This window comes from Marmota marmota, unplaced genomic scaffold (assembly GCF_001458135.2).
Source record: "Marmota marmota marmota unplaced genomic scaffold, marMar, whole genome shotgun sequence".
Taxonomy (NCBI): Eukaryota; Metazoa; Chordata; class Mammalia; order Rodentia; family Sciuridae; genus Marmota; species Marmota marmota.
Window position 1 is genome coordinate 13,694,714 of NW_025999924.1, and position 22,065 is coordinate 13,716,778.

The following is a 22,065-nucleotide window of genomic DNA, read 5'->3' on the forward strand; positions in this document are numbered from 1 at the left end:
TCATATTTGGGGGGGGGGGGGTTCTTCTGCCCAGAGGAGTCCAAGCCACTCTAAATCTTAATATCTCAAATAATTAACAAATAATAAAACACACACACTCAGAAATATATTTACAAAAGCGAAGCCTCTGGTAGATCTAGTCCACATTGGTTCTTGAACTAGACAAAGACAAAATGGCTGTGGTGGTTTATTTAAGGGGGTACATCAAAGGCAGGGGTAAGGTTTCAAGGGTAGAGTCTTGTTTTGTGATGTCTTGCAGTCAGCATGTTGATTGACATCTTGGCAGGTCACACCCATCTCAGGTGCTATGTGGGATCTTAGGTAGAGCTTGAGAGAGAAGTCCTCCTGTACCAGGTGGTCAGTCCCTATGGGGAGTGCCCCAAGGAGTTCCCAGTGCCAGACTTATCCCCTCAGGAGGCTACTATGCGCAACATAGTCCATGCACAGTCCACAGAATATTTGTGACACTAAATATGTTTAACACTAAATACAATCAAGGTACTTTTTTCTCTTCTTTCCTTTCATTTTGTGTGTATTTTCTACCTCTTTTACTAAAAGAGAGAATGTTAACTATCACATATTCTCTAGACAGCTATATATTAGGCTCTCCATTTTTTCAGTCTAAGTAATAAAAATACAAACAAGCATTAAGAGCTTTCTCAATAACTTTTGATATTTAAATATCAAAAGTTGGGCTGAGATTGTGGCTCAGTGGCAGAACGCTTGCCTCACGCGTGTGAGGCACTGGGTTTAATCCTTAGCACCACAGAAAAATAAATAAACAAAACAAAGATACTTTGTCTGTGTATAACTAAGAAAAAGTTTTTCAAAAAGTATTGAAAAATATGACTGTTAACAGAAATTACTCACCATGCCCTTTCTTTTAATGCAGTGCATCTTCATTGACATCTCTGAAGTCAGATGGCCCAGTCTCGATCCAGATGATAGCATGATATGTACAGAGAGTGGCACTGTGAAGATAACATCTTTAGATGGTCATGCATACCTTTGCCTGCCCAAATCTCAGCATGAATTTACAGTGCATTTTTTGTGTAAAGTTAGTCAAAAGCCAGATTCATCTGTAGTATTTTCAGAAAAAAATAATCAAGCCCCAAAAGGTGGACTAGTTGGAAAAAACAGCAAAATCTGTACATATGGGGCTTTATCAGGACAAAGACTGAAGAATAAAGAAAATGAGCTTTATTGCCAGGTCTTAAAATCCAAAGAAACTTTAGGGAAGATGAACTGTATAAATGGAAGTGAAGAAAGGGGAGAGCTGCCTTTTCCTGATACAAATCACACATATGTATACACATGGGTAAAGCAGTGCTGGTCTGTCGCCTCCTGTCCAGAGGAATGGAGATACCCTTTGTCTTTAGCACTTCATTTTCAAAATAAAGTTAGCAACATGTCTAAAACTGCAGATATCACGAGTAGAATTTTAACTTCTGACGTTTCAGAGGAAAGAAGAAAAGAGGTTTCTGTTCTTCCCAGGACCCTGTTACTTAGCTGTTCTGCCCCACACCTGCACAGGTAATGGAAGAATGGTTTATTTGTCATAAAGCTTTTATGAGAATTAGTCTTTACATAAGCATAATTTTCTTCCTAAATTATCTGGGAGTACTTACAAGGAAAGTTAATTTAATTGACACAAATCTGCATTTGTTTATTTATTTGTTTGTTTGTTTGTTTGTTTGGGAGTACTGGGGATTGAACTCAGGGGCACTCGACCACTGAGCCACATCCCCAGCCGTATTTTTTTTTTTTTAATTTTTATTGTTGGTTGTTCAAAACATTACATAGTTCTTGATATATCATATTTCACACTTTGATTCAAGTGGGTTATGAACTCCCAGCCGTATTTTGTATTTTACTTGGAGACAAGGTCCCACTGAGTTGCTTAGCACCTCGCTGTTGCTAGGGCTGGTTTTGAACTTTGGATCTTTTGCCTCAGCCTCCTGAGCTGCTGGGATTACAGGCATGTGCCACCACGCCCAGCCACAAATCTTTGCTTTTAATAGATGGTAAATAATTGTCTTAGCAAAGGTGTTATATCTAATTCTTATTCTATGTCCATGCATTGAATGTTTTGGGGAGGCTTACTCTACACTGGATACTTTGGTAAGCACAGTGACCGGGGAAATGACTTAAGACCCAGCCACTACTTTCTAGCAACATAGAGTTTAGTGAAGGTTACTATCCCTAAAAGAATTAATTTGGGGGCTGGGACTGTAGCTCAGTGGTACAGCACTTACCTAGCATGTGTGCGGCACTGGGTTTGATCCTTAGCACCACATAAAAATGAAACAAATACAATAAAGGAATGCTGTCCATCTACAACGATTAAAAAAAATCTTTTTAAAAATTAATTAGATGTGGTAAGTGATGGGACAGGAATCTGTCCAGGGATCTTAGAGTAAGCTAATATGAACAGCTTAAATGCCAGGCACTGTTGTACTTTACCTAATTAATCCTCAAAGTACTCCCATGAGGTAAGTACTAGTACCATCCCCTTATTGTAGAGGAACTTGAGACCCAGAAATGTTAAATAACTTGAGTAAAGCCACATAGATAGTACTTATAGAATTGAAATTTGATTCCAGGTAGTCTATATAAGTACTCATTTGTTATTTAAAACAAAATAAGGGAGTGACTCAGTCATGATTATCTTGTTAAAATTGGAAAATCCAGGATTATGTTTCAAAAGAGATTTTATGCTTTTTTAATTACTTACCACTGACTTTAGGTTGAAAACCATTATCCTTTTCCTTAACCATTATCCTTAATCTTAATTGGTCTTCCGTGATCTAGTCTCTTCCTGTATCTGTAATCCTCAGCTTTCTCACTATCTTACCCTTGTTTTCTGTACTCTTGCTAAACTGAACTTTTGCAATCTCTAGAATGTTCACTCAAGTTCTCTTTTACCACTACACTTGTTCTTTTCTGTGTCAGGAGCATTTCCCTGAACTGGCTGACTTTGGCTCATTTTCCATGTCTCAGCGTAAACCTCACTTCTTTAAGGTAGTTGTCCAAAAGATCTTAGACAAGCTAGGTCATTGTACAAGCCCATAGCATTCAGTGATTCCCCTTTATACTCAACAATTACTATTTAACATTCCTGCCCAGGTGGAATCTCCACTGAGGGCAGGAACCATATCTGCTTTTTTTGAGTTCTTAGGTCCTAAGAGTATAATGCCTGTCCCACCATAAACATTTTAGGAAATCTTTGTTTGAATTCAGGCTAAATTTTAAAGATTAGTAAAACTGTTGATTTATATATAATTGTGCTGAGATCTAATACTGATACAATTGAAAATAATGGAAAAAAAGATTGGTTTTTAAACTTCATTAATATACTTTCATATTTTATTTTACTTTGATCTAATGAGTTAAGCGAGAAATTAATGTTGTTACAGTGGCACTATTTTGCTGACTTTTAAGACAATTATTTGGAGTAACCAGAATTAAATAGACTATATTTTACCCTCTACAGGTGGAATTTTTGTGATTCACTTGCACAGAGAGAGTCTGGTGAAGAATATTCCTATCCTGAACTAGTGAAAGTGGTTTGGTATAAGGGTGTCACATATAGGTAAGGAACCTGTGTTGGAGTTAGAACTATTTATTTACAGTATCATAGATGGGATGGGACTATCTTTGCAGATAGACTTGCAAGAGGACACCGTTTTGCTGGGCAGACTGTACTCCTGTGTTTCATCTTGCATTTTTATAAGTCTCAGAACTAATGTCATTGGTGCACATGGGTCTTGTGACCCACTCACAAAAACCATGTTTACAAGATGTTTGCAGCAATTCCAAAGCCATTCAGGAGTCAATTTTGTTAGTGAATGTCATATTCATATCAGTTATTTAGGATACTCCTTCTAAGCATCAGAAAACATAGTTGTCTGAATTAGCCATATCACAAGGTTACCTATTGAACATGGAATTACAGAAGATGATAGCAAATTAAAGATTCAAAGCAAATATTCACTGAGTAACTGCTCTGTACCAGCACTAGTGCATGATATCCTACCCAGTGATTCCCCTTTCTACTCAACAATTACTACTTAACCTCTCTGATGATTTACAGTATTACTGTTAGCCAGATGGAGAGTTTGACTTCCATGAATAATGTTGGAAGAGCAGAGGTAAATAATTTTTTTTGGTGAGCATGGGCTCTCCATTTCTTACGTAAAGATCCACCCACTTCGGACAACATATTTTTCATATATGTTCCAATAAAATTAACTTTTAACTTCAGTTTTTAAATAGTATATGACCAATACTTTGCTTGTACCTGGCTGCTCTGGGTATAACTGGTCATCTATAAGGGACAGCTTCCTGCACAGTTGGTATATTTCAACCATCAGGTATTGGTTATGCTAGTTCTTTACTAAAGTTTATTTTCAGGTTCTGGAAGTGTCGTATAGAACTTCTATGCAGTAGACATAGCTTGGTGACTGTTTATGTACCAGCCTCAATGACTGGCATTGGGGATGCTGTAAGAATGAGACAAGATACCTGAATTCCAGAAACTCTGAGTTTAGTTGTTGAAGTAAATACATAAACAACTTCTGTGTGTTCTATTTATCTTTTGCAAAAAAGTTGATTTATATGGTTGGGTTCAGAATATAAAATGATCCACTTCTCTATAAAAGCAAAAAAGTACTTCTTTGCTTACTCCCTTTTTTGATGATTCCTTTCAGATATGTTTTAATCTCAATTAGAAAAACAATTATTATTTCTCTTCCTTAGGCTTACTCATAAAAATGTGAACTCAATAGAGATTTATCCTGGAGATGGATCTGTTTTCAAATCAGAGGGAGCCTATTTGGGGAACTATTTTACATATTATCCTAGTCCAGAAGGATCAGAAGAGGTAAGCAAACTATGAGAGAGTTTTGGTATAAATCAGAATATATATAGAAACGTTTTTATATAACACTGCTTCCAACTCTTCATTCTGGAAAATTAATATAATCTTACTGTCAGCATTGGCACCTGGTTAGTTATAACCACCTTATTTTTATTATATTCTAATCTACTATTCTTCAATACCTTAAGCAATTTGTGTTTAAATCAGAAGCTAAATTTCCTCTGTTATATAATTTTATCAATAGAAAATGCTGAAATCGGTAACTTTAAGTCAGTATACTATGGTGAATGAATAAATTTGTACATTATAAAGCAGATTTCCCACCCACTTCCCACCCACTATGTAATTGTTTAAGACCTCTTAATTCATCTTTACATACAACTAGATGGTTGAATAATATTGTTCTGTTTTTGAAAACACTGAAACATAACATGTTTACTGACCATATAAATAATAATGTGGGTATTTGTTGATGAGTTTTAAATTGTTTCCTGCCAATCTGACAGTTGATGTCCACCTTATTATAGCAATTACCATAATATCACATTATTTTCTTTTATAGGTAGGAATAGAATAAAATGCTTTGCCCCAGAGTGGAGTATTTAAGTAATAAAATCATCAGAGTCAGTAGGGAGATGTTTTTTAACTATGGAAAATTTCAAGCGTGTACAAAAGTAGAGAGACAAATATAATGAATTCTTATGTTACCATTATCCAACTTGTTCATCTATACTTCCCACTATCTGCCCCAAATTCCCTATTTTATTTTTTAAGTAAACCCCCAAAATCATTTCATTCTTAAATGTTTCAGTATATATTTGAGCAGCTCCTCTACAGAGGTCTGTTTCTAGGAGAGTGTTCATTCATTCAATAAACATCAACACTTACCCTTTGGTAGGCACACTGGTAAGCGCACTGGTTAAGATGAAAGAGTTCTTGCCCTCAACAGTTCTTAATCTAGTAGAGAGACAAATGAGGAAATGAGATGAACTTGTGAACTAATAATGCATATGTATATGTAAGTACGTGAGTGTGTTGTGTCCAATCAAGTCAACAGGCAAATAAGTTGAGAGTGCATAGTCTTACTGCTGACTGCCGTATGTTAGGGGATGTGCAATATTGCAAGATAAATGTAGAACGTCTTCATGGAGTTTCAGTTTTACTCAAAGCTGTCAGGGGGAGAGTGATGATTTTTTTTTAATGAGGCAAATATAATGTTCTTTAGAAGCATGAGCTTTTGGGATAAAAACATCCTATTTCCAAACAAGATTTTCATTTGTGGTGGACTGCTTTGGGCTTTATTCTCAGAGCTCTATTCAACACATCCATTCTTCTCTAACTGCTTTGATGAAAAGCTTTAAAAACAATTGACTCTTTTGGGGGAATAAAATTGTTTTGCTTCTTGCTTTAATACATACTCCAAAATAAATTCCAGGTAAATTAAAAAGAGCTAAATGTAAGAAAGCAAGCCCTAGGAAACACTAGCAGGTCTAAGAAAGAGAAAATGCAGAAGGAATAACAAAATAATAATTGTTTTTTCCTTTTGATTTTAAGATCCTGCAGGGCTGGGCTGGACATGTGGCACAGTGGTACAGTTCTTGCCTCCCATTCATGATGCCCTGGGTTCAATCCACAGCACCATCCCCGCCAAAAAAAAAAAAAACTGTAAATAATATTGTCTTCCACCAACTATAGCAATAGGTCTTCCATTAATAAAATTTAACATAATGATATATTCATCCAATTAAAATAGTTATTTTTAAAACCTATATATATATAGCCTTTTCTCTTCAGGTAAAAGAGTGGCTTATGAGATAAAGTTTCTGCTAATATGTAGGAAAATTAGTTTTGTTACATTAGTTTATGTATAGCCAAGATTTAAATTGGACAGTAAGTTATAGGCTATTAGAATATATTGAGTGGTGCTATGGTTTAGATAGTAGGTTACCCCTAAAAGCTCATATGTGAGATAATACAAGAACATTCAGAGGTGAATGATTGGGTTATGAGAGCCATAACCCAATCAGTGAATTAATCCCCTAATGGGGATTACCTGAGTGGTAACTGAGGCAGGTAGGGTATGGCTGGAGGAGGTATACATTAGGGGTGTGTCTTTGGGGTAAACATTTTATATCTGGCAAGTGGAGTCTCTCTCTGCTTCCTGATCAACTTGTAAGCTGCTTCCCTCCACCACTCTTTCACCATGATGTTCAGCCTCACCTAGAGCCCCAAGGAATGGAGCCAGCTATCTATGGACTAAGACCTCTGAAACCAAAAATAAACTTCTCCTCCTGAATGTTTTTCTTGTCAGGTTTTTTTGATCACAGCAGCAAAAAAAAAAAAAAAAAACTGACTAAAAAGAGTGGATATATGGAATTCTATACTTTAAAAAAATTGGACAATGGAAAGGCATCATAGAAAACCTTTGAAATATACAGCTATTATAGTGTTAGACTATTAAAATAACTGCTGCCTTATTACTGTGTAAAAACATTTTCAATAAAAAGGTAATAAAGGCAAATAATAATCATTATTGGTATGAAGATTGAGCTCAGGGGCACTTAAACACTGAGCCATATCCTCAGCCCTTTTTTATATTTTATTTAGAGACAGGGTCTCCCTGAGTTGCTTAAGAGCCTCACTAAGTTGTTGAGACTGGTTTTGAACTTGTGATCCTTTTGCCTCAGCCTCCTGAGCCACTGAGATTATAGACATGTACCACCATGCGTGCCTGGCAAAATATGTTATTAATGAGATTTTTCATTTTAAACTAATTTTCAGAGAGAAGAGAAAACTTACTCAGTAAATAACCTTCCTCCAGATAGACCAGGAAATCCGTTCTCTGTGTGTTCTCTGATTAAACAGGCCACCAGGTAATTTCTTCACATTCTGTTGAACCAAGTGTTGTACATCTGTAACCTTGATACATTTTCCTTTGGTTAAAGATGAGAATAATTGGCAGGTAAAATAAAAGTATATGTCTTTGGTAAAATGTGTTAACTTTTCTATTCTCATAATTTATTTAATTTTTTATTTTTGTAAAGATGGACACAATATCTTTATTTATTTATTTTTATGTGGTGCTAAGGATTGAACCCTGTCCCTCACACATGTGAGGCAAGCACTCTACCACTGGGCTACAGCCCCAGCCCTTATTCTCATAATTTATAAAATAAGGTAATCTATATCATTACAAGAATACTTCTGGCTTTAAAACTACAGGGAAACATTCATATATGGTGACCAAGTGATTAGAGGAAATAAGCGCCTTTACTGTAGGTCAGTGTGGCATCATTATTATTCTTCAAATCAAGTTGGGCTTTTTATGATACATTTGAAAAACTTCCTAGTTCTTTGTTATCCTCAAATTAATAGAGATTTATGAGAGTATATTACAGATGAAGTACACTTATTTTTAACATTAATTTGTGACACCCAGAATAATGAAAATGAATTATTGAATTAAATCATTTATTTTTATAAATTTACATCTATAAGCAATTTTCAAAATAGATTTAAAGGAGCAGAATTTGTAATTTGTTATCCCAGAAATAGTTGACTCACTTACCCACCATTTTTAGATTATGCTAAACCTTTCAGACGTATAAATCTATCACCTCTTAAAAAGGAACACCTTTTAATTCTCTCCATGGAGTCATTTTATTGATAAAAATTGAAGGAATAGCCTTAACTAGGAAAGATTAGTATAGAGGAAAACAACAGTAGTTACTTTCTAGGGGATTAAGGATTTCTAGAAGAAAAGAATTCAAAACCTGTTTCAGTGGAAATGACTTGCTTGTCATCTAAAATGTTACATGGCATTGTGGATGGGTTACTAGAATGGGAAGATGTCATTATTTGCAAATGTTTAAGGAATTTTTTTCATGTTCACAGAATTCTCCAACATTGTGCCAAGACGAGACTTTCTTTAAGTCATAACTATTGCATATGCTGCTGGAAAATGGTATATTAAAGTTATTTCAAAATCAAGATTTTAAAAAATTGTTTTATTATTTATATCATACTTCTAAGATCAAACTGTTTTCAAACAAGTTGTGAGAGAAATTTCTTTTAACATTAATATTGGTTTATTCAATATTATTCAAAAAATACCCACCTAATTGACAAACACTGAAAAATCAAACTTTTAATTATTTGTGTTTGGGGGATGGTGGAGGCGCTGGGGATTGAACCTAGGGCCTTGAGCATGCTAAGCATGCACTCTGTCTCTGAGCCAAGCCCCTAGCCAGTTTGTTTTTGCTATTAATGGAGGGAAAGGGACTGGGAATTGATTGTATTTGAAACATAGTATAAATCATGTGGTGTGTATTTTACATTTATTATACTGTAAAAATAAATTATTTAATTCTGATTTGGAGGAAATGATTCTCAGACATTTCTTTTTTTATCCATACTCACTGAATTGTAAACCTCTATGTTGCCATATTTCCTAATTTTTGTCTATTTTTTATGTAGAGGAAAACAATAGGTTTACAAAGATGTTAAAACTTAATCTACTTCTGAAATAAGACTATTTTGGGTATCCTTTTCTGGAAAAGTTAAAACATACTTAAGAATTCTACAGTATTAAACTTCTGAATCAGAATGGGAAATTGCCTCAGAGTTCATTAATGTTAATTTAAATCTTGTTAATGGATAACTTTAATTTCCTGCTTTTTAAATTTACTTGGTTTTAGAAATCTGGAATAGATGATAGCAATATATTGCCTTTGCTTTTGCAAGAATCATTCATACCCAACATGGGAAGATTTCTTGCCTACTCTGATGACAAAGTACATGCTATCTTTGTAGATGGCATTACTGTAACCCTAAATTGGAATTTCAGCTCTTCTGTTGAAAAAAGACAGGTAAGTATCCTTCAGATTGAAATCTACATGTTTTGTTTTGTTTTTGTTTTCTTACTGGGGATTGAACCCAGAGGTGCTTTACCAATGAGCCATATCCCCAACCCCTTTTATTTTTCATTTTGAGACAGGGTCTAACTAAGTTGTTTAGGGCCTCACTACATTGCTGAAGCTGCCTGCCCTCAAATGTGTGATCCTCTGGCCTCAGCCTCCTACGTTACTAGGATTACAGGAATGTGCCACTGTGCCCAGCTGAAATCTACTTTTTTGTGTAGAGTTAAGATTTACTGAAGCATCTTTAACTGACATAAAAATTGAACATATTTATGGGGCACTGTGTGATGTTTTGATACATGTATTTATTGTATAATGTTCAGATCAGGATAAACATATTTCCTTAGACGTTTATTATTTCTTTGTGGTGAAAACATTCAAAATTCTGTCTTCTTGCTTTTTTTTGAAATATACATTATCCTTAGCTATAGTTTCTTATCTATAATTTGGAAGATAATTTTTATTGTTGTTTACCCATGGAATATAGAACAAAGAAAACAAAATCACATTATCTCAAATTTTTTAGGTATCAAATCTGTCAAGAGACTACTGATTTCATAGCAAGCCAGAACAGTGTGGCAAAATTAGTCATTTTTATAAAGATAACACATTATAGCACAACGGATTAGTATTTTTATTCTCTTAATAATTATGTGAGTGGTGACTGATACCCATTGTTGTGTAAAATATAATGTTTAAATTGTCAAAATAAAATTTTCATGATTCAATCTACTTATTTTCTTAAACTGATAATGAAGTTAGAAGAGGTTGTTTATGTTTTTGTTTTCAGTTTTAGAGTGATAAAATTTACCTTTCCTCCTTGCTTTTTAAGGTGAATCAAGGTCTCAAGTTAGGTTGGTGTAAGTTAACTTTTCCTGATGGACAAGATGAGTTAATTGAAATTGAACACCCTGGACCATATGAAAGGTACTGAAAAAGCAATTTTAAAAATTATTTTTGGCTGGGAATGTGATAAAGACTTGCCTAGTACTCATGAGACCCGGGGTTTGCTCCCTGGCACTGAAAAAAAAAATATTTTCATGTTTTAAGTGACAGAAAGGAAGCATATAAACATTATTTAAATGTTCTATACATTTTTAGTTTTTCCATATGGATAATATGAATGAAGTAATTTCATCAGGCTTCAGTGTTCAGCTCTGCTGACATTTAGCATAACTGACTAAGTTCTGCTTTAATTACACTTTCTTGTATTTAAGTTATTTTTTTTAAATATATAACAGACATAATTGACTTGCTATGGTGATTGAACTATGGTCAACTGTGCTAACCAATTCTGATCTCCTAACCAATATGAAATAAGGTTTGCAATCATGATTAACAAAAAGTATGTATATTCTATAAAGTAAAATTTAAACTAGCTGATAATGATTCTTAAAATTGGGAAGATTCTTGAAATCAGTTTTTATGAATATACTTTTTGAGTTTTTGTGATTTGTTATTAGTTATGGTAATTCTACTTGTGGTAGTCTTGACATTTTAGCAATTTTACTTGACAATGTTAAAAAAAAAATTGCTTTTTTACCTCTCGAATTCATTTTCTATTGGACTTTATTAAACTCAATATTTGTTTTGTATATTCAGTTATAATTATATGTGTGTTCATGTACATATGTACATATTAATGGTGTTTTCTGGTTTAAATTTAGTAAGCAAATGCTCACATAGTCTTATGTGTAGATATATTTTCATGATAAAATTTAAGGAAACTCAATTTACTTTGAAAAACCAAAAGGAAAATTTGAATACTTGAATTTGAGCTTTAAGTGAAATTCAGATATTACCTTCATTTTGACTTAAATGTATCTTTGTTATGACTGTGAATAAATCAATTTTTTATGTAAAATAGAAAAGGCTTGCCTTTTTTGTCTAATGAGGAAGATTTAGAAAATTAATTTTTTATTTGTCCTTTTTTCCAAATTGTTTTAATGATTTTTCCATTTTTTGTATACTTGTGTAGAACACATAAAAGTTCATTTTCAAGTATTTATTTTAATGTGTTCATTTCTAGATATGTGACAACAGTAACATCATGGTGCAGAAGACTTACCCAGATTAGTCCAAGAGAGATGCTCACACATCCTTCAGCTTTTATTCCTGAAGAAAATTGGTATTTATATTTATTTTAATCTGTCTAGAAGAGCCAACTAATATATAGAAGTTATAAAGTATCAAGTAGTAACCCCTGAAACTGTTTTCTCAAGAAAACTTATTAGTTTTAAATATATTTAACTCCTATAATGCTTTTGATACTTTAAACTTGAAAATTATTTCAAATCAGATATCTTAATTTATTATATTTCATCATATTTCATCTGAGGAACAGAAAACTTTGCATTGAAAATTTCAAAATGAAAGGCTTTTACATATGATAACTTCAAAAGTTCATGGAAGATGTAAAGGGGATTAGTATTAATGGGAATAAATTGTTGACTAACAAGCTTTCAGCAAAAGTTGATTTTTAAATAATTTCTGTCATATTAATTACTTGCCCCAAATTAATTAGCAAATAACAAATCAAGTATTTCAGTCCCTTCTATGTGCCTTTCAGTTTGCAGAGGACTAGGACCAGGCTGTAAAGGAATATTTAGAAAAAATAAGATATTGTAGGGAGCAAGCAAGGGCAGAGGCAAAAAGAATCTTTTGGCCTATGGAGATAGTGAGAAGATAGTTTTTATGAAGCAGATGCTTTCTGCTAGGGTATAGGATGGATTTTTATGGATCAATGGATCTTGTTGTAAATAGAGTTCAAATTTGAAGTAAATACAAGTTCCTAAACTGGAAAACGACAGGAAGAAGTCATTCAGCAGATTCGTATCAGTGAGGGTATAATCTGAATATACTGGAAAAGGATACCAGAAACAATTTAGGAACCTAAGTTACTTTTTGGAACAAATCAAATCAAATCAGTAGGTATTATTTGAAAATCTCAGGTATGTAAGGATTTACCTTTCCAGATGCATCCTTCAGCTAATGCTGAAAAGTTGCTTGAGTAATTAATAAAAAACAGTTTAGGGGCTGGGGTTGTGGCTCAGCGGTAGAGTGCTCGCCAAGCACATGTGAGGTCCTGGGTTTGATCCTCAGCAATACATAAAAATAAATAAATAAAATAAAGGTATTGTGTCCAACTATAACTAAAAAATAAATATTAAAAAAGTTTAGAAGAAAGGCCATCCATGGCTATAAAAGTGATCACTTCACCATAGCTGGCATTTGTAAAATGCAGACTTCTTACATAAAAGCTGAAAAAGAATAGCTGTCAAGAAATACTATAAAGTGAAAGTGCACATTGTTTATGGAAGCTATGGGTGGAAGGATGGAAGAAGCAGCAGAGAGATAAGTAAGATAAAGGAATTGAGGAGTAGCTCTATCCCCTTGCAAAGGATAAGACATTTCCACTGTGATTTGTTTTCTTGTCAGAGTTGGCTGAAGGAAAAAGAGATTATATAATGAACAGCTACCTAAATCATATTTCAGTTTTTTCTGCTTCACCATTATTAGCTTATTAATTGGACATTTTAATATGGATGTTAGTCAAAAAAGAGTGCAGAATATATTTCATAAGAAGTTAGTTCATCATGTGAGCAATAGAATTAAAGATTGTTATGGTTGCCTATGCCAGAAAAAAATTTTGTATTATGCTAAAGGTGATTTGCAATGATGATAAGTCTGCAGGCTTTGGAGTAAGTTATATCCAAGTTCTTTTCCACAGATGCTTAAAATGACCAAAGATCTCTCTCATTTACATCCATAAACTAGTATACAAGGAAAAGAAAAGATTGCAAGCTGGCAAGAAGGTACATATGACCCATTGTAGTAAAGCCAATAAAACCACATTCCCTTTTTTAGTACTGGGAATCCAGAGATACTTTACTGCTGAGCCACATCCCCAGCCCTTGGTTTTTTGTTTTTTTTTTTTTGAGACAGGGTCTTGCTAAGTTGCTAAGGATGGCCTCAAACTTGTGATCCTCCTGCTGCAGCTTCCCAAGTTGCTGGATGTTATGGTTTAAATTAGGTGTTCAGCAAAAGCTCCTGTATGAATCAATGAAAGAAAGTTTAGAGGTAAAATGATTGGGTTATGGGAATATTAACCTAATCAATTCATTAATCCCCTGACAAGGGATTGAGTGGTGTCTGTAGGGAGGTGGGGTGTGACTGGAGGTGGGTCATTGGGAGTGTGCCTTTGGGGTATATATTTTGAGAGCTGAGCTTAGTCTCTGTCTCTGCTTATTGGTGGCCATATCCTGACTTGTTTTCCTCTACCACATCCTTCTGCCATGATGTTTTCTTCACCTCAGTCCTGAGGAATGGAGCTGGCTATCTGTGGACTGAAACCTCTGAAACCATGAGCCCCCAAATAAACTGTACTCCTCTAATTGTTTTTATCAGGTCTTTTGGTCACAGCAGCGAAAAAGCTGACTAAAAAACTGGGATTATAGGTGTGTGCCGCTGCACCCAGCTAAAATAGCCTTTTCAAGTAACTTGAATAAAAACATGTTTTTAGATTAATGTCCTCACTAATTTTTTATAGAAAGTCAAGTTTACATCATTTGTAATTATGTGCTACTGCTCATATATCATTCTAGCTTCATAAGGTAAAAGAACACACATGTATGGGGTTCTGCTAGTTTTATACATTCAAACCTATACCTCATACTCATTGTCTTATTTTTCATACATGGTAAGAGCTAAATGAAATAAGTTAATAGTCTATTCCAGAAGAAATTTAATTTAAAGAGTTATGTTTTAATGTCTAATTTAACTGTGTAAAAACTTGGGACCTCCCAAACCATCTAATTTTAATTAAGAGTTCTCTATAAATGAGGCCTTTCTAAAATTAATCATTAAACCAATGAAAAGTACAGAAAATTTTTAAAAGATCTTTTTTTTCTGAGAGACAATCTAGGTAGGAAGATCAAAAAGTTAAATATTCAAGAGAAGACATTACAATTAAGTATATGATTAACATAAATGCTGTAAAAATTCAGTGAGAGGTCACATCTTTCCTAGAAGGGATGGGATTTAATAGGTTATTAAAGTTCAGGTATACTTTAGAGAGAAAGAGTAGAAGGTATTCCGGGTTAGTACGAAGAATTAGTAGGAAAACCTGTAACCTTAAAATATCTATACTTGATTACAAAATCTTTGGAGACTTATTCATTGTCCTTTAAAAGCATTCAGTAAATATTAGCTAAGTCAACTTGCTGCTAAGTAAAGCTAATATAAAGAGAATTCTTAACTTTTTTGGAAAAAAAAGTCAAGTATGCTTATTGAAATTTCATAAATAAAAAAGAATCAGCATGCCAGGTATGGTGGTGTACATGCATAATTCCAGTGACTCTGGAGACTGAGACAGGAGGATTGCAAGGTCAAAGCTAGCCTCAGTGATTTAGCAAGGCCCTAAGCAACTTAGACCGTCTCAAAACAAAAAGAGGGGCTTAGGATGTGACTCAGCGGTTAAGTGCTCCTGGGTTCAATACCTGGTACCAAAAAAAAAAAAAAAATCAGCATGAACTTACTTTTTTTCTGTTTTTTTGCACAGGTCTGTTGCTTCTGAACTTGAAAAGATACAGAAGTTTAACTGTATCCTTTAAAAAGAATGTACTGTCCTGCTGGGCATGGTGGTGCATGCCTGTAATCCCAGCTGTTTGGGAGGCTGAGGCAAGAGGATCTTGAGTTCAAAGCCAGCCCCAGCAAAAGCCAGGTGCTAAGCAACTCAGTGAGACACCCTGTCTCTAAATAAAATACAAAATAGGGCTGGGATATGGCTCAGTGGCCAAGTGCCCCCGAGTTAATCCCCAATATCCACCCCCACCCCCAAAAAAGAATGTACTGTACTGCAGAATTAATCCCCTTCAATTCTAGGCTTAATTCATGGATATAATTTGTGAAATATTAATCCATACTTTATATATTGTAGAGCTTTATTGAGTCAGCAAATATTTAAGATGTTTTTTTATTTATGGAAGGTACATCATGTTAACACTTTTCTTTGGATTTAAATTGAACAAGGAACAGTGAACTAGGGTAAAGGTGTTCTTTGGGGACTTTATCACTTATATTATTCTAAATTACTAAAATTATTAAGTACCTACTTCTGACTTCTTTTATGAAACCTTTCATTCTGTACATTCTCACCCCACTTATTTAAACTTGTTTTCTCTCGTGGTTTTTGAATGTTACTGAAATAATAAAGTAGTTCTGGAACAGAGGAAAGGCTTTTTTTTACTTTAGATTTCTTTTACTTAGAAAATAAAAGACACTACACAGATTGCTTATAATCCTGTCATTGCTATTCTTGTTCCATTTTTATAACACTTAAGAACATGAAATGTTACTGAGATTTTCGTTCATTTCCTCCTTATCACCAAGCCTCAATACAAACACACATGTAAATATTCCCCCTCCTTTATAATGTGTTTCATCATGTATAAGAGGTAGTTCTAATTTCTGAAGTCCCTACTTTATTATGAATCCAAGTAATCTTATTGAGAAATAATATTTTGATATGAAAGCCAGGCTTTCTAAAAATAAAAATATTTATGTAATTTTTAAAATGTGGGAAAAAGCTCCTTAATTAAGTAACTCAGTGCTACTGGAGAATAGTGGTATCCTAAACCAGATTTCTAACAAGAAAAATGAACAGTCTTCTGATTATTATAAACCAAGATCTTCAGAAACCTTTCTAGAAGAATTTAATGAAAAGAAAGTATCAGTAGCATTGGAAAAAACTTCCAAAATTCTTCAGGATATTGATTGTCTTTTATCAAACTCTAAAAAGTGAAAAATGGAATTATTATTAAATCTTGAGGATGTTGTTTCAAATGACTGGTACAAAATTATTAGTAAGCCAAGAAATTGCATGTATTACTTCTACATGACTATGAGAATTGACAATTAACTTTGGTTGTATTTTACCTAACTTGCAAAATTTTTAAATATACAATAAATTTTATTAATAAAGAACTATTTTGAACTTTCATTTAATGTCAGATTTATGAAACTTTTGTAAAATTGTGAATTTTTTGCTGTTTTTAATCTTGTGTCATATTCACTATTTTTTGTATCCAGTAACTGCTATTTAGTTTCTACTCCAAAAGAACTATTAAAAGATAACTAAATCTAAACAAAACAAAACAACAAACAAGTAAGCCTAGGCAATATTGCAAGCTAAGGATCAAGTACTTCAGCCAAGACTGTTTTATTTAAACTGTCTCATGAATTGGATTTCATTTCTTTTGAACATACAGAAAGATTTATGCTGCAAAATGTGTGGAATTAACAGAAATGTCCTCACCAAAAGTGCTTATTGTAGCCTTGCCTATGGAAAGAACAAAAACTCAAACATCTAAAAAGAATGTAAGATTATACTACCAGACAACCAGAAATGTTCTAATTTTCTATTTAAAAAGATCAGGCTGGGGCTGGGAATATAGCTCAGTTGGTAAAATACTTGCATCGCATGCACAAGGCCCTGAGTTCAATTCAAAAATAAAATAATAGCACCACAAAAATAAATAATCAGACTCCTCACATCTAAAGTTAAGATAAAGCAACAAAGGAAAACAATGAAGAAAAAAGTATTACTAGATTTGTAGTGATCATGTCAATGAGTTGAAGGGGCACAGGTTCTCTTTTTAGCTCCTCACTCTGGGCTTCTTCACATTTTAGGTATTAGCAAAAATATTTCTTCTAAGAAGCCTCCCTAACTACTTGACAGGTTATCTTCTCTCAACTCTAATATCCACCCTGTTTACTTCCTGTAAGTGCCTACCACAATCTGCCCAGCTTGTTTGCTTCATTATGGCCAATATCCACTACTAGAATATCCTCCATAAAGTAATTTTGTAGCCTTGTTACCATAGGGCCTGGCACACACAGCACTCAGTATATGTTGTGTAAATGGATCAGTGTCTTTAGGTAGTAAATTGACTAGAGAGAGACAGAAAACCAACAATTTGTTCTGCTTTGGTTCACAGGAGGTCATCTATGTTGTCCCTCAGCTCCAGAAACCCAAGACTATTATGAAACAACTGTATTCAGACAGAAAGTGTGCCCTTAACATGGCTAAAAGCACTCAAATTGTAGACACCGACAAACAATGAAAAGTTCTGTGGTTGAGAAACTGAGATTCTGTGGACAGCCTAGGAATTTGCTTGAGATTAAACATTCCTTCATCTATGTTATTTATTCCACTGCTGCCCTTCCTTTCCATTTGACACTTGTTTTGAGAAACGATAAGAAAGTTGAAAAAATATCCCTCTGTAAGAGGCGTTTTCTTTGGGGCTGGTCCTTTTTCTAAGGTAGATATTTCCGTGATGAAGGCAGTACCCAAAACTGCGAAGCAGGGAGATGGGAAGCATCTGGTCGCAGTCCCTGCAAACAAACTGGTGAATCCAGTTAGTTTCAAGCAGCCCTGTTTGCAGTTTTTTTTTTTTTTTCCTAAACATTTTAGTAGTCATGCTTAAGTGTTCTAGCTACGTCACTGTCCAAAAGTCTAGCTTCCAACATCCACCAGCATAGTAGCAAAGATTTATCGACAAAACCCCAAGGTGGCGGTAAAGCGCTACTGAGGGACGTCAGGTCTGAGCAGCCTTGGGATCCCTCCGCCTCTTGAAAAACTCCACAACCCAGAAGGACCAATGAAAGAAGCTGGAAGTATCTCCACACCTTCGAGACCCACAACCGACTGCGCGTCCCACATTAGGTGAAGCCACTTCTCGGTCCCCATCTTCCCAGCCTCCATTTGGGTGCGTCGTGGGGAGGTTAGCGGTTAAGACCACTTAAGCGGAGAAACGAATCCTGAGGTTTGACAGAAGGAAACCAAGAACGCACTTTCCACCTCCTACCCTGTCGTCCAAAGGTGTCTTTTAGGGAGGTTGGTGGTTTATTCAAGGCACCCACAGGCTCAACCATCGTGCACCGTAGTATCGCTTCCTCACCGCTCCGAAAAAGGCCGGTTTCCCGGCGTCCTCTGGGCGGACGTTGACGCTAGGGCTGCTCTGGCCGGCAACCGGCGTCTCAATGGTGCCGACCCAGGGGTGGGGCCGCTGCGCACTGCAGCTGCGAGAACTGAGGGTGGGTATAGCTGCTTGCTACTGGTCGGACGGGAGGGGACGGAATGGACGCGAAACTGCGCAGTGAGGGAAGCCAGAGGCTGGGCCCGTCCGACGCTGAAACCTGGCAGGTCCTGGTTGAAGGAGCGGGGAGGGCAGGCACTCCGGGTTTGCCTGACCACGGGCCGGCGCTGTCTGGTGGCCCAGTGGTCTGCGCTTCGGCACCTTCTGGATCCGGTAGACACCCAACCTTTCCAGGACTCTGCGCCCTTGGCGTTGGCCTGGCCCTGGGCAGGGTGCGGGAGTCTTGCAGAAGGAGCCCACCACCTTCCTTAACAGGTAGAAGAGACCTTCGAGCCCTGGGTTCAGTGATGTTTGATATGGTTCCTTCCAAGAGACCCCAGGACTTCCTATCCCATTTTTTAAATTGACATTCTAAAAATCATTGCATCACACCAACCTCAGAAAAACATGACTGGGAATTTGCTGAACATGTTGAAATTAAGAACTGTAAGTTTTATTTGTAGCGATCATAGAAACTAAAAATTTTATGTGCCGAGATCTCATGGCTATAAAGTTTCAGTAAATGTGAGCAAGATTTCTGCTTTCTCCCTTTACCAATTATGTGCATTAGATTTGGCACCTGCTTTTGGTGTTTTAGCATTAAAGAAATGAAGTTTCACAGCAACTGCAGGTTAGTGAAGAGGACTTATTTGTAAAGCGTGATAAAGGAAGTTTTTTGGATATTTGACTACTTTTACCTTTTGTAAATTTATGATATTGGTGGGACTCAGGAAGATTGAATCAGAAGATGAGATTTACTTTGAAATTTTTTCTTATTTTTTTGGGCAGAAATAATGTTTAAGAGATGAGTAGCAAACAAAACACGATAGCATATACTTCAAGACACCAACTAATTATGTGTTTGTAGAGTTAAGGGGGGGGGGGTTACTATTCTGTCCTTTGAATGCCCAGTAGTTAATGGCATTTGCTGTAATGGGACTGTTGTTGGGCCACTGGAGAAAGTGTCTTCTGCAAGTTACAGAGAAGAATTTATGGTATGGGTGTCTGGCTATTGTGGTAAAGAGGTCAATCTAAATATCTTTGTAGGCAGAGGATTAATTGGGGATGTAGCTCAATGGTAGAGCGCTTACCTGGTAGGCATAAGCCCCTGGGTTCAATTCCCCAGCACCACATTCACACCCTGTTGCAGAAATCTGGAAGGAATACTCACAACCTAAAGATTGCTTATGTGTTCACCTCTTGTATTATCATAATGAAACATTTGTTCAACAACTTAAGCACATCAGATTTTATGCATGACAAGTTTAAAAGAAAATTATAATTGTTGCTTTTCAGGAACATTCCCAGCAAAAGTGAAGGAGTAAAATAAACATAAAGCTTCGAAGTTTAGGAAGTTCAGGGGTTCATTTTATTTGCAGTGGGATGAATAGGAAGTGGAAATGAAAGAAAAGGGATTAAGAAAAATGAGCACACTTAGGTTCTATATTAGTTTATTTTTCTTTGCTGTAACAAAATCCTTCAGGTAGCTAACTTTAGGAAGAAAAGAGATTTATTTTACTTACAGTTTCAGAGGTTCAAGAATTTGGTGTCTGTTAACTACTCAGTTCTGGTGAGAGGCCTCTTGGCTGCATCCATTCCTGGCAGATGCAGCACCGAGCAGGAGCTAGCAATCAGGATATAGGAAGCCAGAGAGCTGGGGTAGGGCCAGCTGAGGTTTTTTTAAACAACCCTTTCAGGGAAACTACCAAAGATTCTACAAGAACTATTTTAATCCCTTTCAAGAGCTGGGCCTGCAGACACCTAAGGATCCCCATGAGGTTCCCATCTCTTAAAGATCCAACCACCTCCTAATATCCTCACCTTGGGAACCACCTCCCAATACATCAGCCTTTGGGGAACGTTCAACCCTTTATAGACTGTAGCAATGTTCTAACCAGAAACAATAAATAGAGGAATTATAATAATTACATTCAGCTTTCTCATATTTAGAATCTAAGCCAGAGATGTTAAATATATGCACCAATAGTGGAGTGGAATAGTTGCCAGAAATGTGTGTTCCTGGAACAGGTCTATCTTAAAAACAGACTGTTCTAGGGACCTGTATTTCATCTCATTCTTTCTATGAATCAGGACTTAGAAAGACTGTTGGGTCTCCTGAAGTTGTCCTCTTATTGGTGGTGGGGACTGTAAGCCTCTGAGGGCTTGACAGGCTGAGGGATCTGCTTCCAAGGTCACTCAGGAGCTTCTTATCCCCCTATCATCAAGCAATCTATTTTATACTTTCCAGTTATAAAACACATTTTTACTGCCCTATTATGTGTATATAGTCCTAGTCATAAATTTTGACACGGTTATTTGTAATCAGTAAGTTTTCCTATTTACCATCACTTTAAATTTGCATCTTTTAAATATATGAAGTAATTGATTTTTACTTGTGACTATTGTTAGCTGTCCATTCCTTTTAAAATCTGAACTAATGAAAAATCCAGGGTAATAGTTAAATATTGTGCTCGTAAAAAATAGTTTCATGAGTGAAAGAAGATGCAATACAGTGGATTATAGAGACATAATGAATTTTCAGTTAAGTAGATATTAACCTTTTATTTTTGTCTGCCTTCTGGGGTGAGACTACAGGTTCTTGAAAGAGGTATTATTCCTGCAGCTGCTGTGACTCTCTGGCTTGGCCATTAATTCAAACTTTCTGTGTCTCAGTTCCCATCCAGCTAAGTGAACAATAGCATTCATCTTTGGTTCAAGGGGATATTTTTATAAATTTTATATGCTTTAAATCTTTAAACACATTAACTTCTTTATCCATTGAAGGGTCAAATGTTTCTTTATTTTCTAAAGTAGATACAATGATTAACAGTCATAATTTTGGGCATTATACATCCTGAGGTTTATAGAAGGGACTCGCAATCTTTTAATGGAAGTACCTTTTACATTTTGTTCATATGTTTTAGTTGAAAGTACCAGAAGAATCTATAAAATATAACCCAATTTTAGTGCTTTAGAAAATATTTTTTATTGTTGTAAATAACTAAGAATTTAAGGATTGTTGTAGGCTCCATTATCATTAATAAAATAGTTTTTCTCTGCATGAGGAACCTAAGTTTATTTCATGCAAAGATATAGAAGTCTTAGTACAGACTTTTTTTTTTTTTTTTTG

At 35.3% G+C, this 22,065-nt stretch overlaps 2 protein-coding genes across 25 annotated transcripts in view; both read left to right on the forward strand.

Annotated features, from left to right (window-relative positions):
* CUNH5orf34 (chromosome unknown C5orf34 homolog) overlaps positions 1 to 16,798 on the forward strand; it is a 27,217-nt gene extending 10,419 nt beyond the window's left edge. For 4 of the 6 annotated variants that reach the window (XM_015497339.2, XM_048800055.1, XM_015497337.2 and 1 more), the window contains 10 exons: positions 893 to 1,533; positions 3,494 to 3,592; positions 4,759 to 4,882; positions 7,661 to 7,752; positions 8,774 to 8,843; positions 9,577 to 9,747; positions 10,631 to 10,725; positions 11,828 to 11,926; positions 15,359 to 15,399; positions 16,407 to 16,798. In XM_015497339.2, the coding sequence (XP_015352825.1) occupies positions 893 to 1,533; positions 3,494 to 3,592; positions 4,759 to 4,882; positions 7,661 to 7,752; positions 8,774 to 8,843; positions 9,577 to 9,747; positions 10,631 to 10,725; positions 11,828 to 11,926; positions 15,359 to 15,399; positions 16,407 to 16,600 (1,626 nt within the window). In that variant the 3' untranslated portion in view covers positions 16,601 to 16,798. Of the gene's footprint in view, positions 1 to 892; positions 1,534 to 3,493; positions 3,593 to 4,758; positions 4,883 to 7,660; positions 7,753 to 8,773; positions 8,844 to 9,576; positions 9,748 to 10,630; positions 10,726 to 11,827; positions 11,927 to 13,528; positions 13,722 to 13,743; positions 13,879 to 15,358; positions 15,400 to 16,406 lie in introns of those variants that run through there. The other 2 variants (XR_007346359.1, XM_048800056.1) reach the window with 2 other exon arrangements.
* A 1,619-nt stretch (positions 16,799 to 18,417) lies between these two features.
* Tmem267 (transmembrane protein 267) overlaps positions 18,418 to 22,065 on the forward strand; it is a 24,001-nt gene continuing 20,353 nt past the window's right edge. For 6 of the 19 annotated variants that reach the window (XM_048800064.1, XM_048800065.1, XM_048800067.1 and 3 more), the window contains exon 1: positions 18,901 to 19,211. Coding sequence is in view for 1 of the 19 variants with exons in the window: in XM_048800073.1 (XP_048656030.1) it covers positions 18,938 to 19,211 (274 nt within the window). In the remaining 18 variants the exon portion in view is untranslated. The other 13 variants (XM_048800058.1, XM_048800060.1, XM_015497340.2 and 10 more) reach the window with 5 other exon arrangements.